The sequence below is a fragment of the Drosophila bipectinata genome, chromosome XL (assembly GCF_030179905.1).
Source record: "Drosophila bipectinata strain 14024-0381.07 chromosome XL, DbipHiC1v2, whole genome shotgun sequence".
NCBI lineage: Eukaryota > Metazoa > Arthropoda > Insecta > Diptera > Drosophilidae > Drosophila > Drosophila bipectinata.
The window spans coordinates 10,054,244-10,073,366 of NC_091734.1; the positions used below are offsets into that span (position 1 = coordinate 10,054,244).

A 19,123-nucleotide genomic window follows, 5' to 3' on the forward strand; every position below is an offset into this window, starting at 1 on the left:
TATGGCAATTCTTTTCAAAAAAGAATTCAAATTTAATTTGATATTTTTTTATAATAAAAAAGGAACATGCATTATTTTGTTAATAAAAAAAAATAATAAATGGTTATTTTTCCTGTTTAGGTTGTTGTTGTTGTTGTTGTTGCAGCTCTATCGGCCTTGATAGTTGGCCATATTTTTTTTTAATGATTCTTTTTTAAAGGCAAACTGGCTTGGCGTTTATCCAAAGATTACTATCCGCTCTCTGCGATTTGTTGTCAATCCAAAGCGATCTCTGCAACCGATCCTACTCCTACTCCTACTCCTCCTCCATCCCAGGTCTAGTCTTCAGAGCTCCTCCTACTCATGCCTAACACCGCATATGGACAGGAACGTACTGAAGTTGTGCAGGCTGCAGGCGGGCAGGACCGTATAGACAATGGAGGCAGTATCCTGGCACTTGATACGGAAATCGTGCAGAGCCTGCAACAATAGTTCCGCCGCCGGTGCAGCATTCACCTGGTAGAAGAGCTTCAGATGAATGGCCGGCAGTGGCTGATGCTGATCCCCGCCAGCACCGCCTGGCGTCGGCAGAGGCGTGGCCGGCGGTGTGGTTGTATTGACCGATGGCTTCTTGGCCAGCGGATAGTCCTTTAGCAGACGATTCACCACGTATGTGAGTATCTCGTCCATGTGCTCGGCGCTGACAGACTGCGCCAAGCGGCAGTGATTGCCGAGGATGTCGTCGCTCAGCTGCGTCAGCTGGGTGGTGGACGAGGCCAGGCCGGTGGACACATAGCAAACGATAGCAGCGCAATTGTTTTCATAGTTCCAGCGACGTCGGATCGAAATGGTATAATCGCCCACCGAACAGCCCGTCTCCTCATCTACAAAGAGTCCTTATTAGTCATCTAAATTATGATTATCCCCTTATCCCTTAGCCCTTACAGTCGAAACGATCGTTGTGGGTGTGGGCCCACACCTGCCACTCGACGAGCGCCTCCCGGGGCAGTGCCGGCAGCACAATGTAGTCCATGATGGCGTTAGTAGTGCGCCGTTCCCACTGACGACGTGCCTCTCCGATGAAGGCCGGATGGGTGACGAAACAGATGCCGTGGACGACGTCCCTTAGCTGCCCGTGGGCATTCATCGCCTTGGCAATGCGACTGATGTGGCGCAAGGTGAGCTTGCACTGGGGACGGATGCCGCCCTCGATGATTGTCATGCTGCCGGGCACCAAAGCGATCTGGCCAGAGATATAGGTGATGTCACCGATCTGAAATGGATATCTGGGTCATCAGGACACGGATGAGGAGAATCTCATAGCAAGGCTCACCCTGGTCGACTGGCTGTAGGGTCCGATATTGGCAGGTGCCCAGTGGGAGATGCCCTGGACATGCATGGTGTTGCGGCGTCCGTTCAGCAACGCCGCCGCTGTCTCCTCGCTCTCGCGATCACGCTCCTCGGCACTGGATATCGAGCCGGCGATGGCCTGGCGGTAGGCAATGGCCTCCATCACCACATGGCAGCCGTCGGGCAGCGGGCACTCGACGCAGACGCGAGTCGGGGGATTATGGAAGTCAAAGGCGCGCAGGTAGATCCGATTCAGAGCCGGATACTCGGCAATGGAGCGCACATAGAGCGTTATATAGCACAGATCCTGCAGCTCGTACCCCTTGCCGTGGCACAGATCCCCTAGAGTGTCCAGGGCCTGTTGCATTCCCTGCTCCATGCCATCTGGTCCACAGCCTGGAAGAGATTTCAAAAGATTAGATTGGATTCTGGGAAGATGGGGATAGTAACTCTAGTGTGGATACCCTGTATGCCCGCCAGCCACATCCAGCCCTTGGCATTGATCGCCGCTCTGGCCTCGTTAGCCAGTGGACGGAATTCCCGCTCGTACTTCAATGGACTCGGCGGCTGGGTGGCTCCTGGGCCAACTCCTCCAGCTACCTGACAGCAGGTATTGGCGCTTAGCCCAAGCGAGGAGATGGCCAGCGACAGCGAGCCACAGACGGCGGCAGTGCTGCTGACATCCCCGGTGGTCAGCAGCATAGAGGCGCAGGTGCTGGCACAGGCGGAGGCGGAGGCACTGGCCGGGGAGCATACACCCACCGCTGCCGTGATCGCCGTCGTGGGCTCGTCGACGCTGGCGCTCTTCGTGACAATGGGTATCGGCGAGGAGGCGGTGGCGGTGGCTGAGGCGGAAGCGCTGGCCGTAACGGAAGCGGAAGCCGAGGCGGCCAGATGGCGCCCAAACGAGTTGCTGCGCGAGATCAGTTCGCTCTGGCTGAGCGACTCTCGCAAACGGTTCTCCTTCTCAATGAGCTCCAGCTCCGTCTCACTAAAGTCCGGATCGCTCAGATCACTGTACGTGGACTCGTTCAGATCGCTTATATAGTCCAGGGAACGCTTCACAAAGACACCTTCGCTGCCGATGCCACTGCCGCTCACGGCCACGCCCACCGCCGCCTCCTTCGGCTGGAGCGTCAGCTTGGTGAAGTTGATATAGCCCACCGGGCAGATGGGATCAGCGCTCGAGATGATCGTCTGTATGTCCTCGACGACGATGCGCTGGCGGAAGAGCGGGCAGTCCAGGGTGAAGGTCTCGTACTCCCCCCCCTCGCCGCACACATTCAGCCCGTACTTGTCGCGCATCTTCAGCAGGTGGGGCTGCATCTCGCGGAGGGACTTGCCCAGGTGCCGGTCCGGCACAAGACCCAGGGCGGCCACCTATAACAAGGGGGTATAAGGATTAAAAAAGGGTTTACTTCCAGGGCATGGAGTTTGTAGGGAATAGGAAGGATTAAGGAGGTTCTGGTTGAGGAAGTGGCCTGAAAAGTTGGCTTTATATGTATTATACTATATATATAAGGAACCCCAAGGTTCTGGGCTATAGATACCTGGTACTTTCTCAGACTGACATTGTTTAGGGTCTTTGGAACTTTAATTCCCAAGGTCCTAACTAATCCTAACTAAAACTTTATAAAATAATCTTAATAACTGATATTGTATGATATTTTATTATAAAAGACCATATCTTCCAAAAGAGTTATACTTTTAGGAGATATACCATTGGATCTGAAGTTCCAGCAATAGTTTCTTTAAAAAGAATAGTATTTTTATCGCCCTACTCCTAATATTACTCCTGGTTCTAGTCCTATTCCTAGTAGCTATTAAAGGTTTGGATCTTTTTCTACCAGTAACTGGTTTAGTTTGACAATAAACCTTATAAGATCTATTCTTTTAGGTAAACTATAACCGATCCTAATTATTCTACATATATTGTAAGTAGTATCCTACCCTAAAACCCAGTATCATAGGTATTCTATATTCATATGTTCTTGATCTATATCATAATAATTTAAAATAATAGCTCTATTTCTAGTACCTTTTGTAGTATTCCCACCACTATATATTATTCCTATCTTTAAAAAGTCCAAACCTTCCAGGTTATAGTATATATTCCAGGCTTTTAAGAACTATAAAATATATACATATATAATGCTATTCCATTTATATGTGATAAGTCTACACTCTATTACTAGTAATATCATCCTATATCTACTTTAAACCTTTATACCACTATGCACTTCATAGAAGTCATGATACTTCTTCATACTACTTTAATCTTCATAAGCCACCTTTTCAGAACTATAGGATTTAAGCAATTATATCCCAATTTTTAATATTCTGAAGCTATAGTACCATTAATATCACCAGTATATATATCCTACCTACTAATACTACTACCTACCTACTAATAATATTACCCTATACCTATTCCTATTTATGATTTCTAAACACTCCCTAACTCTTAACTAGTAACAGGTTTCAAGATATACAAAATCAGACCAAATATAATAAATTTTTCAATATAAGTAGTATTAGGGGTACTCTATATACTCCTCGTAACATCAGGCATAATATACCTATCCGTATTTATGATCTCTAAACATTTACAACCTTTAAAACTAATAAATAATCATAGTTCTAACTAAAATTATTTACAAATGGTATAATTTCCAGATCATATCCCATTTTTTAATAATCCCCTGATACCCTATGTATTATAATAATATCATCCTATACCCATCCCTATTAATTAAATACTCATTATAACTCATTATAACCCAATTATAACTCATTTTTTAATAATCCCCTGAAACTCTATTAATAGTAACATCATCCTATAGCTATCCCCAACCTTCAAACTAATAAACAAACCTATCGCTAATTACAATTATTTGTAAATGATATTATTTCCCGATCCAGACATAATCTAGATCCATTGGGGCGCTGAGATCAGTACATTCCGATCGGCTGGCATTCGGTTCTGTTGACCGGAGCTTTTCACCTGTGTTTGCTTGGACTAATTTTAGAAAAAGTCAACAGTCTAGTAGTAGTAACCAATAAACCAGGTTGGATGGAGATGTATATAGAGAGGTCTGTTAATAGTTACCTTAATGATGATGGCGTGCACCTGGCAGTCAATCATCTCCTGCAGCAGTTCAGTCTGATCTCTCCTCCACAAGTAGGCCAGGGATATCAGGCTGAGGCGACTGCAGACGTTCTCCACCCGGACACGTTGGTAGTCCGAAAGGATGGCGCCCACGGCCACAGCCTCGACCTGTAGTTCATTCTGTTTAAATAGAATTTTAATATATTATTATCTTTTTATTAAAAATGAATCACTTGCACTTAAATATGTACTTGTTTCTTTTCAGAATTCAAGTAGAAATTCCCCAACCTATCTACTTATCTTTTTTTTTTATTATTTAATTAATTTTTGCTGAGGGCACTCCTTTAACGAATGTTCTTATGACAGATACAGATACCATCGTTGAGTCTAAGGGGTCTAATGGTTAAGTAATATAAAGCTAAAGATCGGGGAAAAATAAGAGACTAAAAGAAGAACCCAAAGATTGGGCAGTTTTTGGGAGAATTCATTAAAAATTAAAGTTTTTTAATAACAAAATTAAATAAAATAATTTTTAAAACTTGCTTTTATAGTCTATCTAGTCTATAGTCTATAGTATATAGTATAGTATCTACTATAGGCTTTAATCTTCTATATATCTTCTATAGAAACCGAAATCCATAAATGTTTAAAATTTAAATACTTTTTGAAAGATTTTAGAAGATTACTATCTATTAAGAGCCGGTTTTTTCTACTCAAAATCACTATATTTTCATCTATTCTATCTAATCTATGCTTTTTATTAGCAATATACAAATATTTATAATACTCTTGATCTATAATCAAGTATTATAATATATAATACTTGATTATAATAATATAATATAATATAATATCGCATAGTATTATAATATATAATACTTATAATAATAGTCTTGATCTAGATCTAGTCTAGCAGTAAAATCTAGTAACTAAAATACAAAAATAGCTTAAGGCCCTTAGTTGCTATAGCTAAAATTCTTTAATAATTATAATAAAATCTAAAATTCTGTATTTAAAGTTTAAATTACTAAACAGCCACGCAGGCAGTATCTTCAAAATGAATTTAATTCTTAATCTTTGTGTTATTCACTTAAAAATGTAAATAAAATATAAAATATATACATTTTATATATATATATATATATAAATACTCTAATTAATGTAATTATATTTACAAAAGCTATCAGACAACAAGCAAATAAAATGCAAAAAAAAAAACAAAAATAAAAAAAATAACAACAATAAAAATAATTGCAATTACAGTTTGAATGAGATAATACTATATTTAATTATTGAATGCGACTGCCAAACTGTAATCATCATTAAGTCTCCTTGGCCGGTCGATTTTCTTCCATTATCAGAGGGGGTAAATAAACAAATTGTGCTGGCAGATTACTGGCTCCCATACCCCAACCCCAACCCCAACCCCAACCTCAGCACACATATTTATTTATTTATTTATGTATTTTGTTATTTTTTTTCTGTTTTTTTTTTAACTCAACTCGGGTTGGAATGGACGGTTCACGTGCACGACAACCAGCAAGTTCGTCCCATCTCGATGGTTCGGGAATCGCAAATCGCGATAAGATTACCGATGCCACTACCCTCCTCTACTTGCCACCCAACCAGCCCACAGCCCATACAGCCCACAACCCGATTACGTAGCTTTCAGTTGCAATTCTCATTCCAAGGACAAGGAAAGAAAAGTATCTTCTAGTAGCTGCAACAAGATACTCTACAAAGCCTTGAGGCATGCAACAGGTTCCATAGAAATAGACTCTGGACTCTGGATATATATCTTAAGGTCTGGCTATCGAATTTGATTTTCCACCAAACAGTTGCCAACTGGTGGCTGGAACTGGAGTATTCGATTTCGAGATTCTATCAAAGCTATTGGCCATCTGGCGATCAGTTTCTACTAGAGAATATATATACATATATCTACCGATATCTGGTTCGGTACCAGACTGGCAACTTGTTCTGGGTGGTGGAATTCCTCAGAATTAAATATCATAATTACTAGTAACTGGAAGGTATGGAATGGGGAGGTACTAGGATTTATTTTCCAATAAACAGAATTAATCGAATTAATCGGAAATGCTAACCAGATGTTGGAAGTAGAACCTAAGACTTGTTTAATCTCTAAACAGACTTACTAATAACTTAACTCAAAACTAACAATGATTCTAAAGAACTTTTAATTAAAATAGGGGTACTATAACGCTTACTTCTGAAAAATATATCGAATTTATCGATAAATAAATGTTTAAATGAATTAAGTTATAGTTATGAAGACATATTACATCTGTAAACTGAATTACTAAAAGGATAACTTGGATCTTATAAGATTTCTTGAAGAATCTTCTTTCAAAACAAGGATATTATTTTTCTTTTTTAAGAAATATATCGTATTAATCGAAAACTAGATAATAAAAAGGTTTAAGATATACTTTATCCCTAAGCTGACTAGCTAAAAACCCAACTGAGATCTTATCAAGATTTTAAAGAAGATTTCCTTAAATATTAAATCAAATTAAATTTAAAATAAGGGAATTAACGCTAATTTCAACAAAAATATATAGAATTTATCGGCAAGTAAATGATTAAAAGGTTTAAGCTATAAGATTTAAGATCTTTTTAATATTTAAGCTAACTAACCAAGATCTTTTAAAGATTTTCTAGAATCTATCTTAGAATATTAGGGATATAAACTTTCAAAAAAATTAACATTATCGATTGGATAACAAAATAGACCTTTCAAAGGTTTCTTAAAGTAAGAATTTAAGCTTGTTAGAGCTTTAAACCTAAAGCCTAGATCCTTTTTATAATAATAGCTCCTTCCTATAAACCAAAATACCCTCAACCATAGAGTACATAAGCTCCCAGCTCTTATCTCCCTGTTGAAATCACCTTGCATGTCTCCAGCAGACTATATAGATCCTCGACCTCGTCATCGTCCGTGGGCACGTACTGCTTGCCGGTCTGGGTGCTCTTGCCCTTGGTCTCGCGACGATATAGCGGCAATCCCATCGCATTGGCCAGTATCTCGATGCCCATGTGGCCCACTGTCTGGTACATAAAGCTGTCCAGTTCATCTGAAACGACGGCGATAGATCAAGGTAAGTGTGGTGGTAAGTGATTTGGCAAACAACGTCTTCAATAATAATAATAACCATCGATAATTGTGGCACACCCACCTTATAATGGTGGGAAGATAGAAGAGTTCTAGTTTCGGTACTCACCTCTATCCTTGGGATGGAGATTGGCCAAGGCAACAATCTCGTGGCCCTCGGCGACGCACTGCATCATGTTGTAGCAACTGTCCTTGCCGCCGCTGACCATCGCCACGACCCGCATCTTGACTTCTATGTTTTTTCTGGGATGTCCTGATGATGTACCTTAAACCTTTGCTAATGCCTGCTAGCTGTCACCTGGGTAGCCTGAGCTACTTGGTTATTTTAATTCTTATTATTTTTTTTTTTTTTTTTTTGGTTTAGTAGTTTGTGCTGCTGTTCCAAGTTTGGTCTACTTTGTTGACTAGACTGATTGGGGGGATTCTTTCTCTCTCTGGCTACCTCCTCGTCCACTGTCCACTGTCCACTGTCACTGTTGCCGTTGTGCTGGTATTTGTTGATTTGCTTGGTCGGCTCCTGGTAGGGTTGGCCACCTCCTGCTCCGCTCCACCGCCGGGTGTGCCTGTTTTTTTTTTAATGAAAGTTAAGTGGCCCAGGTTAATTCTTCTTCTTCTTCTTGTTGTTGTTGTCAGTGGCTTTCAAACTGTAAAACCGGGCCATAACAAATCGAATTATGTTGTACAAAGTGCAGCAGCAGCAGCCCCCAAAGGATCTGATTGCATTATCGCAGGACATCTGCTTCCTCACTCTCTCTCTCTCTCACTCTCACACACACACTTTGGGAAAGGACATGCTGTATATCCTTTACAGCCAGTTCCAAATTGGGAGGAAGGAAAGCCGAAGGTCACATAAAAACATACAGACACTGCATTTCTTATTTTAGACAAATATTGAAAGAAATGAATGTGTTTTGTTTGTTTTTTTTGTTTCTTTGTATTAAATTTACGTTTATAAATAAATCGAATTAGTTGCGCCGGCAGAAGAAGCGCGTGCGTTTCAAGAAGAAGAAATAAAAACAACAACAAATCGACATACACCACAAAGCAATAAAGGAAGGAAAAGAAAAAAAAAACAGAAAACGAAAGTAAAAAGAAATTAAGGAAAATGGATGTTATAGAAACTTACACACACACAAACACTTGACACACACACACACAGAAGGCGACTAGCGCCACACACACACACACATACTACTGTGTGACCCAAATATAAAAATGTATAGTATTTTTTGCAACATATAACCATTTATCTTGGAACATTCATTCGCCGATTTGCCAAACACACACAACACAAAACAACAACAATAACAATAACAACAAGACAGCAAACACACAGAAACCGAAAACAGAAACCGAACAGAAACAGAAACAATAACAACAGCAGCCGCACAGGATAACGGGATAAATGGCACGTTGAGGAATGCGCTAAGCTGGATGCTGCTGGGAGCTCCGGGTGTCCGTGGTTAGCCGTCGCCGGCAGGTCGGTGGAGCGACTTACGGTTATGGGCATTAGTGTATTGGTTTTATTACGGCGCTTTGGGGCGCTTGAGCCAGGGATGTCGAAAACTATTCTAGCCAGGGCTGTCGATAACTTGATCTTTTCACAAACTATCGATAGCACCTTCTAGAGATGGGGTAAGGCTGCCAGATCTGTGATTCGGTAAGGCTGCCACAGTTTTTTTTTTAAAAAAAGCTATGATTTTATAAAAATTCTAGTCGTTATAGAAATATAATATAATCTATACAGATTTTAGGAATTTTAACGGTCATTGGGAAAAGCAAAGTAAATACAAGATATAACTTGGCGCGAATCCAAAGTTGATATATGAACTCAGTTATATAGTAGCTATAGTATATAGTAAGCTGATGCTTATAAAATGGTGTTGAAAGGAGTGGAATATAAGGCCGATGGGGAGATAATAAATGGATATAAATAAATGGATAGAGCCGAATAGGACCTCCAAAGAAAGTCAAAGAAATCATCCTCACACGAAGTACTGGTAGAAACTCGAAATCCATTATCAGAAGTGAAGCTCGACGACATTTCTAATAGACTCTAAAGCTCCAAGGTATGTAGAAAAATTAAACTTGTGGTGGACCCTTTACTTTATACCAGATATCAAAAATATCATCACCGTATATCACCAGGGCGTTTCTAATGCAGGGAAAACCTTTTTAATATGAAACAAAAATTTATGTTGATGTAACATACATACATACATACAAAGGTTTCGTTAAAGCTTTTTATAAGCATTTTTTATAATAAGCAAATTAACTAAGAAAACAAAAAAAATCAGTAAATTGGGAAACCGTCGTTCTTTCGTCAGACAAACCATTGGCCTTTAATTTTGTTTGTCAAAATAGACCATATTGGGTAAAACAAATAAAGTAAAATAAAAAAAAGTAAAAGTAAAATAACTAAGAAAACAAATAAAAAATCAGTAAATTAGGAAACCTTCGTTCTATCTTCCAAAACCTATATTTCAGGTATATTCATCATAAACAAATTTATTCTTAACAAAAAAAATTATAAATTAGGTTTAGGGTAACCATCCGGATCTGTACAAGTGCCAGGTACCAACTTGGTTAACAAAAATAAAATAATTTATTTCTAATCAGCATAAAATCATAATCAGCATAATCAGTCAGCAAAATCATTGGCATTTAATTTTGTTTGCCAAAACTATGGCCCATTGTAGGTAAAAAATAAAGATAAAAATAAAAAATAATCAGTTTAAAAATTTACATCTTTACAAAAAAGAATATATTTATGTTATTTGATTATAAATAAATGAAACCATTGGCCTTCAATTTTGTATGTCAAAATTATAGCCTATGCTAGGTAAAATAATTAAAACCAAATAAAAAAAATAAAAACTAAGAAATCCAAATGTGGATAAGTCAGCAAACGAGGACCAAAACCAACTGCATAAAAATAAAAAAAGGAAAAAAGAATAAATATCACAAAGGCGTTCGATATTTATGACCACTTTCCAAGAACACAGGCCAAATTTGGGAAAAAATAATAAAAAATAAAATAAAATACAAAATAAAGACTTGTCATTCGGAAAGCAGAAGCCCGAATGCAGTTGATAGGGAAACGGATTCCCTTTATATAGCCCAATTCCAGTGCTGCAAAATGTTAAAAAAAAACTGAAAAGGATTTCCGGCGGCAACTAAAAATCAGTGTTGATCAACGTAAACCAGCTGTAGTTGTGGAAATGGTATGGTATTTCGACTAACCTGTGCGACGGTCACACTAAAATAGCAAAAACAAACAACAACAAAGTCACTACTACCGCAGCTAGATAGAAACAGGCCAGCAATCAAAATAATAATAACAACAACCAAAATATAAATACTATATAATAGATTGTGTGCGAAAGTGTCCCCCCTGCTGAAGATTACACAAAAATCCGAAAAAAAACTGCACAACTAGGCAGCCAGTCTGGTGAAAAATCGTTCGTTTTTTTTTTTGTATTTTCTTTCGGCCAGGACTCGTTCTTTTTGTTTTTTTTTTTGGTTACATTTTGTGTTGTTGCGACGCATAAAATCCAGACGAGTAAAATAAGTGAACGGCCATTGATTGTATTATTTAACAAAAAAAAACAAATAAATAAATATCAGAAAAACATCAGTGGCGACTTAATGTCGCAGTTAATTTGTATGCTATCGAGAAGAAGAAGCAGAAGCAACAACAACAACAATAACAGCAGCAAAACTAGCAGTAGCAACGTGTTGTGTTTGTATTGGTGCGCTCACAGTGCGCACAGCAAAGCCAACAAGAGGGCGGCAGCGGCAGTGACGGTGGCAGAGGCACAAGCAGAGGCAGAGAAGCGATTTTGAAATAATAATAAAAGCCAAAACGAAAAAGTTTTCTGTGAGCTGGAAAAGGCGAACAAGAGTAAAGCACCATATTATCCCGCAACAGCCCACTTTTAAAACATTTTCAACGGGGGGCGTGGCAAAGGCGAAAGGGTAGACCAAAAAAAACCCAAAAAAAAAAACAAAATTACAAATAACAAAAATATAATAAAAAAAAAAAGGGGGGGAAAACGAAACATTGAAAACGCAGTTTGAGTTTCGAGATTGTTGCTGCTGCTGCCGCCTCCAAAACTAACGAAAAAGGAACACAAGAGACAACAGACAACCACCCCCGCTCCCCACTCCAACTACACACACACAGAGAGAGATCAACAACAACAAAGCAAAGAGCGAGAGAGAGAGAGAGTCAGCTTGCCAGCAGCTGAAAACATATGATTTTTGTTTGTGTTGTTGTTTTTGCGCGCGCTCTTCTTCTACACGGCCAGAGCAAGCGGACCAACTGAGAACGGGGAACGGGCGAATCGAACGAGTGGCCGGAACGATTGGAATTGTTGTGTTGTTGTGTTTCAGCTGCTCTGCTGACGGAACAACGCAAGTGGTAAGTGGCTCTTCTTCTTCAAGTTTCTTCTTCTGATGTTTTTGTTTGACGCGCAAAAAGAAAATCTATGTGCGAATAAGTGTGTATGTGTGTGTGTACATAACGTAGGTGAAAAAAAAATAAGTTTTTTTTTTTTTTGTATATTTATGCAACTATTTGTTTATTGTGTGCGCCCTTCCTACTTAGCTGGCGTTAAAAATTGTGTAAAACAAAGAGCTAATAGCTCTGCCAATGGCAATGAAATAGAAAAAAGAAGCAAAGAAAGAGTACGCCTGGTTATAAGACACCACCTAGAGATTGCAGTTATTTAAATGTCAAAAGTAGTGGAAATTTGTTTTGGCTGTGACGCGAAAATACAATATTTCAAAACACAAACAATGATGAAAAAAAAAAATAAAAAAAAAAACACACACAGATACACTCGTTGGCTTGCTCTCCCTAGCTGGCTCTCGCCACTTTTGTCTCTTTCTTGCTCACGGACACCACAAATACAATATACATATATACGCAGTGGGAAATATTGGTGCGCATTAGACGACGAAGAGCAACAACAAAGCAAACTATACGAAACGAACACTGATAGTGAAACATATATTTGGTTACAGTGTGATAAGAAACAAAAATATTGATTAATAAACAATATTGTTATCGCAAACAAATAACTTTGAATACATAATCTTAAAGTATCTTTCCATCAAAGAGTTATTTAATCCAATTAAAAAATGTCACTGTGAATGAATCATATTATTTTATTCAAGTTATATTAAATATATACAGTGACCTTTAGGTTGTGTGAGACCACTGTGCAGTGCTGAGAGTTCAGCGAGAGAGCAAGGTAGAACTAGTGGGAGAGAGCAAAACAACATTTCGTTGCACTATGGGATATAATGGGATATTAGTTTTTTAAATATTAATATAATATTAAAAAGTTTTCGATTTAAATTTGTTTCAATTATATCTTATACTTTCATAAATCAAATATTATTTTATGAGCTATATAAAAAATAAATGTCCCACAGTGCCTTGCAGCTGAGTTGCCGTTATTGTGCTTGTGTGCATTCAAGTGCATCTGTGTGTGCGTGTGTGTGTGTGTTTTGTTGTTATTGGACTTACAGTTGTATTTGTTAGATTTTTGTTTTCATTTTGTCCTCCCTCTCGCTCTGTCTCTTTTGTTACTTGGTTTTGCCTTCTGTACGTACGTATATTTTGATAATTGCTGTGTTTTTGGCTCTTTGTTTTCAAAATTGTATCAATAGCCAAAAAACAATAACAAAAACAACAAACGAAAATAACAACAAAAGCAAAAGTATTTGGATGACACAAATTTTGTATTTCATTTTCGCTTCATTTACAAAATTAAAACGCACATCAACCGATGCCATTAAAAGTGACATTTTTTTCAATTGCCCACCACCCCCACCCCCCTTTACCCATCCCTCAAACAAAAATATTTTTTGCTTACATACCTCCAAATAGAAATGTTTGCCAAAAAAAAAAAAAAATCTGACAATCTGGGTTCTAATGTTTGGCCAAGTGGGCGGATTGGCATTGACAATAAGCCCCAAAGACAGAATACGAAAAAAAAAGCGAAAATTGCATTCCTTCCTGTCAACAGTACAGGTAGACTTCGTTAAGGTGAACAGGAGGGGGTCTCTTTTTAGGATAATTTATTAAAGATATTAAATATATCTTAAATCTTTAACTTTCACTAAATTAGTAACTTCTTAAAAACCCGATTAAATAGAGCTCTTAAGTTTAAGATTTAAATAAGGCGATGATATCATAGTCTTTCCTTTTTTAATTAAGTCATAAATAAGCTCTTAATTTATATTATAATACAAATATTTTATATCTCCTCACACTATTTCTATAATAATAGTTATTCCCTATCCATGCTACACTGTACCTCTCCCATGAGGCATGCTAGTTAGTTTTATCTAGCTAGGGGCCCCGAGGAGGGTTTCTTTGTTCGCCCAAGGACTGCCAAAGGTTGGGGGGGGGGGGACGCGAACGCAGTTGCCTTATCACCAGGTGTTAGGCACAGGTGTGGAGGGGGGCGTGTGCTGATATACTGTATTTCACATCATCGACGTTGTTTTTATGGAAGTTATATGTATGTATGTATATATGTTTTCACTTGCAATCTGTCGAAATAATCAGCTGTTGGTTGGGTTGATGAACTTATGCCTATATAGGATCCGTTTCACAAATAAACACACTCTACCTAAAGAGCTAAAGAGAGATATTTGAATCAAAAGTGCTTTGCCCAAAAAAAAAAAAAAAATACATAGATGATTTTATTACGAATTACGGTAATCAAAATGCATACCTCACAGTTGAATGAGTCTATGTGTGTGTGTGTGTTTGTTGTGGTGTATTTTTAGTAACACCTGTTTGCAAAAATGCAAAACCATAAGGTACAGTCGTGTGTGTGAGCTATTTCTCTTTGTCCGCCGAATCATTGTCTTGGAGAGAGTGAGTCGAAAATGGGATTAAATATTTTGATGAAATAACTGTTAATACCGTGTTTTAAAGATCTCTCTCTCTCTCTCTCTCTTAGTTCCTTTAGCCTTCTTTCCCCTAACTAACTTTTAATAATTAAATAATAATTTAAATATTCTTGTAGCGTTTTTATGGAATTTGGACTGTATTAACATTGAATTCTAGCCATGAAATAGTGCCTATTGCTGAACAAAGACAAATGCATTACTGAATGTCCCCATGGGGTTGAGTGCAAGAGAGATGGCCTGAGGGGGAGGCTCTCCCTAGTTTCTCTTTGACTTTTCCAAGCAATGGGTGTTGTCTGTGCGTGTGACATTGCTTTGAACGGGCTTGTTGCTGTTACAGTTATTGTTTTTGTTATTGTTTTTGTTGGTGCGCGTGTGCCGACCCAATTGAGGAATGCAGCGTATGCAACGGTACCCCTTTCACATGTTCCCTCCCCCTACTGTGTAGGCATACCAGCACCCATAACATCCCCCTTGTTCACCCCTGATCCTCCTTTGTCATTCGTGCGTCACTATAAGCTTTTGTGATACCGTTTTTTTTCGGCTTAACCCTTGACTGGAGATGCCTATCGAGATTGGGGGTTAAATTTTATTTTCAATTTCTTACAAAAATGCATTTATTTTTTGTTTTCTGGAATATCCTCTCTCTCTCCCTCTCTCTCTCTCTTTGAATTTCGCAATTTGAATCATTTTGTAAGTCGTGTCTTATCATTTGCCAATTCCTGATGCCACTGCGAATACTAAGTACTATATGCATTTATAGTTTCGCTTGTTAATTACCTCATTTTTCTATCTATAAGGCCCACACGGGTGGGGGGCCGAGGGACTGACCCACGTGTGTGCGCAGCTGGAAAAGTTTTTTTCGAAAAAAAAAAAAAAATTGCATTAAATCGTAACTTGAGTAATCATGCATGGGGATCGTTCACCCGTGTCCCATAGGGAGGGGATTTTTAATTGTTTATACCCATGTAGAGAGAACTATTAAATCTAAAAAAAATTAAAATAAAATAAAAATAACAGTTATTTCTATTGCATCATATTTATTTTTTTTTATTTAATTTGTAAGGCTTGGTAATATCTATTTTTGATTACCAATCACTTTTCAGTAATATATTTAAGCTTTTTTTTCCCCCCCAAAAACTTCTTTGTGTTTGCATATTGCGTTCTGTTGCGCCCCCCATTCGCTGCTGCTGCTGCTGCTGCTGACTGCGAATTTGATGCGAAAACGGAGCGGAAACAGAAACAAGAGAAGCTCCAACCAAAAAAAGAAAAAAAAACTAGAAGCTAAAGGCTATATAGCAGCTGTTGATATAACTAAACCTGAACCCAAAACCAAATCCAAAAACCAAAAGCTGAAGCAATGGCCTGATGATGGCTGCCTGACTTTGGGGCTTTTGTTTTTGTTTTTGTTTGAAGCTTGTTTTAGTAAAAAAAAAAAACATAATACCCATTAGTTCTATAATAAACCGAGGGCATATTAGTTTTTTATTTAATTATAATTTTTTTTTTTTATTATTTATTGTCTCCTCACTAGGGTGGCCTATTGTCTCCTCACTAGCTTCAATTTGTTCAATTTGTTGGCCAGTTTAGTTTGTTGTTGTTTTATTGCACTTAATTTACGCCCCATGTAATTGAAATTGACCAAAGCAAAGGGGGGAGAAATACATAAATACATACATATGTACATATGTATAATACAAGATAAAATAACAACTGAATAATAATAAAACTTAAAAACAATAAACACAAAAACAGAAAGTACACGTAATTCGCTAATAAAGTGGTAAGACCAAGTGGGTGGCTGCAGGGGTGGTGGGGGGTAGGTGGTGGTGGTGGTGCCAAGATTGAGGAAATTTTGATTGAGACAAAGGGAAAAAAAAACGGAATAACGAAGCACAACGAAAGAGACTGCGAAGTGCGCACCTAAAGGGTGGACCTATTGTAGACCAAATATCCTCCAAAGAAGATTTACCTTAGACTAGACTAAGCTTTTATTTTAGTTTTAAACAATAAATGGTCTAATTAGTGAGTTTCCACTTGTATAAATTTCACTCTATATATTTTCTCACCTTTAGAAATTTCGCTGAAAAAATGTAGTTTTTAAAAAAGGTTTGGGAGTATAACTCATACGCAGTGGGTTCAAAAAACCATTTTTTTTCAATAAAAAGATGAATTTTTACTTATAATTATACTTTTATTTATTCTTTATATGAAATTATCAAAATAATATAACATGAAGTATTAAAAAATATAAATTACGTTCTTAAAATAGGGCTTTCTGAAACGTTTATAATATTACTCATACGCAGTGGTTTCCACGTGCACATGCACTCAAAAGTATGTTTTATTCATGAGTTGTAGGTATAACCGTAGAATTACAAATAAATATGTAAAGATTTTGCTTAAAAATATATAAAATATTAAATTTAAATTACTTTCTCAAAGTAAATATTTTTGAGTCAGTAAACAATATTACTCATACGCAGTGGTAACTACGTATGAATATTACGTATGAATATAATTGAATAATTTATAATTAAATAAACCTTTAAAGCCTGATATTTTTATTTATAAATGTAATATTTTCATAAAAATTAATAATTAATAACGACAGAAAGATATTCCTTGTAATACAAGGATTACGCACAGGTGCGCAGTGTTTACTACTACTAACAAAACAACTATCTTTTTATAAGCTTGAAACCCGACGCATTAAAAATATTTTTTTTCAATTTTAAAAACAAAAACAAAGGGAGAGCCAAACTGCCACCCTGTCTGCTTTGTTTAAAAGCTATCTTGCAAAAGCATATGATAACACAAAGAATGTCTAATTGCTACCCATTTATAGACCTACAGTGGCTTTCACCTGTTGAGGTCCACCCCAATGCCCTTTGCACGTACAAATAGAGAGAAAGCGAGAGAGAGAGAGAGAGTGAGCGGAGAGAGTGGTTGGGTGGCTGGGTGGAAAGGTGTATGTGTGAGATCAATTTTGTTTATTTATTGTTTTTTGCTCTCCCATTGCAGTTGACAACAAGGCGCGCAGCGGAAGAGGCAGAAGCAGAGGAAGAAGCAAACGAGAGTAAATAGGCAGAGCAGCAAAACAGAGCGACTGATAGAAAGGGACACCAAATAGCGAGAGAAGGAGAAGCAGCAACTGCAGATCACAGACACTGTGTCTCCGGTGGCAGCGAGAACAGCTGGAATAGCCAGCAGGGTCACTAGAGAGGATTAGAGGAAGCCCCACCCACTGCCAATCCACTGCCCTCCAGTGTGGAGGCACTGCATCAGCGGCAGCAGCTGTGGTAGCAGCTAAAGAGGAGCGTCTCCGGCGGAGAGCATCCGGCCAATACCTTCCGGACAGCATCCCCAGCACCGCCACATCATGTCCGCGGACTCGCCACGCCGCCATCCCTCCGGCGTTGTCGTCGGCCTTGGATCGGGTTCAGGGTCGGGGTCCGGGGCCGGATCGGGATCCGGCGGAATGCGTGGCGCTGTGCCCGCCGTTGTGCCACCACAAACGGTATCGGATCGCTCGATCCTGGACTCGGCCATCGGGTTTATCAACGATGTCACGCTGGCCAATCAGCCGGTGCAGGATCCCAAGGACACCATTACCTGGGCCCGCTTCGAGACCTGTGCCGATGTGAGTGATCCCCGGTTCGGCGACGACTGGGAGCTGGAGGGGAATGCGGCACCGCCGCTCCTCCTCATCCTTGGTTACGGCCTGGGCGTCCAGGTGTGGGCCATTCCCGCCAACGGCGAGGCCGTCGAGGTGCTCTCCTGGCGACACGGCGTTGTCACTGCCCTCCGGGTGCTGCCCACGCCGGCTACAGCCCCCGCCTTGGATGACAACGGTCGGGCGGACGAGCCGGTCGATGGCTTCGCCGAGAAGCGTCCTCTGGTGGCGCTCGTCGACGGCGGCAGCGCAGCGGCCAGCGGTCTTCTATCCGGCGGCCCATCGGGACTAGGCGGCGGCCTGGCCAGCAGTGGCGGCTCAGCAGGACCCGCATCCTCGGCGGCCGCCCAATTCAGTGCCGTGAACTTCGTCTCCCTGAAGACGGGCGCCCAGGTGAAGACGATCAAGTTCAAGAACGCCGTGCTGGACATCCAGGCGAACCGGTCAGCGGTGGTCATCACCTTCCACGAGCGGATAGCCGTGTTCGATGCCAGGACGCTGGAGGACCGCCTTACCATAACCACCTGCTATCCCAGCCCGGGGTGAGTTCGGCTTGCAGAGCCATTCCAAGACATATCCTTATTCTGGTTGTGTGTATTCCTTTCAGGATCAATCCCAATCCCATTGCCTTGGGACCGCGCTGGCTGGCGTATGCGGAGCACAAGCTGCTGCACTCGAAGCGCAGCGGCGGCGGCTGCGACGGCGAGGGCGTCCCCAGTTACACCGCCACCGTGCTCAACGCGGCCAAGTCCCTGGGCAAGGGCCTGCGGGAGTTTGGTGAGCAGGTGGCCGCCGGACTCACAGGCACCACCGCCGGCAGCGGCGCCAGCTCCAAGAGCAGTAGCTTCGACTCGGCTAGCGGTGGACCGGATGCCAAACAGTCGGGTGTGGTGACCATAATCGATGTCAAGGTGAGTAGGAGGTATGAGAACCAGTTGGAGTTCCT

General features: G+C 40.0%; 2 protein-coding genes across 6 annotated transcripts in view; one reads left to right on the plus strand and one right to left on the minus strand.

Moving 5' to 3' along the window:
* Positions 1–13,311, minus strand: LOC108120131 (uncharacterized). 4 transcript variants are annotated; one of them, XM_070281660.1, is made up of 8 exons: positions 13,108–13,311; positions 7,681–8,134; positions 7,349–7,533; positions 4,439–4,618; positions 1,794–2,709; positions 1,313–1,725; positions 925–1,252; positions 1–863 (listed from the first exon to the last, which is right to left on the minus strand). In XM_070281660.1, the coding sequence occupies exons 2-8, from the start codon at positions 7,793–7,795 to the stop codon at positions 337–339; spliced, it is 2,664 nt and encodes an 887-aa protein (XP_070137761.1). In that variant the 5' UTR covers positions 7,796–8,134; positions 13,108–13,311; the 3' UTR covers positions 1–336. The 4 variants fall into 4 exon arrangements, with proteins under 4 accessions (XP_070137761.1, XP_070137754.1, XP_070137759.1 ...); XM_070281653.1 differs by lacking the exon at positions 13,108–13,311 and adding an exon at positions 9,070–9,172; XM_070281658.1 differs by lacking the exon at positions 13,108–13,311 and adding an exon at positions 8,962–9,063.
* The window catches only part of rudhira, a 19,824-nt gene continuing 11,528 nt past the window's right edge, over positions 10,828–19,123 (plus strand). Inside the window, exons 1-3 of one of the 2 annotated variants that reach the window (XM_070281648.1) lie at positions 10,828–11,994; positions 17,526–18,719; positions 18,785–19,088. In XM_070281648.1, the coding sequence (XP_070137749.1) occupies positions 17,884–18,719; positions 18,785–19,088 (1,140 nt within the window). In that variant the 5' untranslated portion in view covers positions 10,828–11,994; positions 17,526–17,883. The remainder of the gene's footprint in view (positions 11,995–17,525; positions 18,720–18,784; positions 19,089–19,123) is intronic. The other variant, XM_017233646.3, reaches the window with a different exon arrangement.

Coding starts and splice junctions, on each gene's coding strand:
- LOC108120131 (XM_070281660.1), bottom strand. CDS start 7,795: ATGCGGGTCGTGGCGATGGTCAGCGGCGGCAAGGACAGTTGCTACAAC. Junction 4,619..7,348: donor GTCTGCTGGAGACATGCAAG/GTGATTTCAACA, acceptor CTATTTAAACAG/AATGAACTACAGGTCGAGGC. Junction 2,710..4,438: donor TGCACGCCATCATCATTAAG/GTAACTATTAAC, acceptor CCCTTGTTATAG/GTGGCCGCCCTGGGTCTTGT.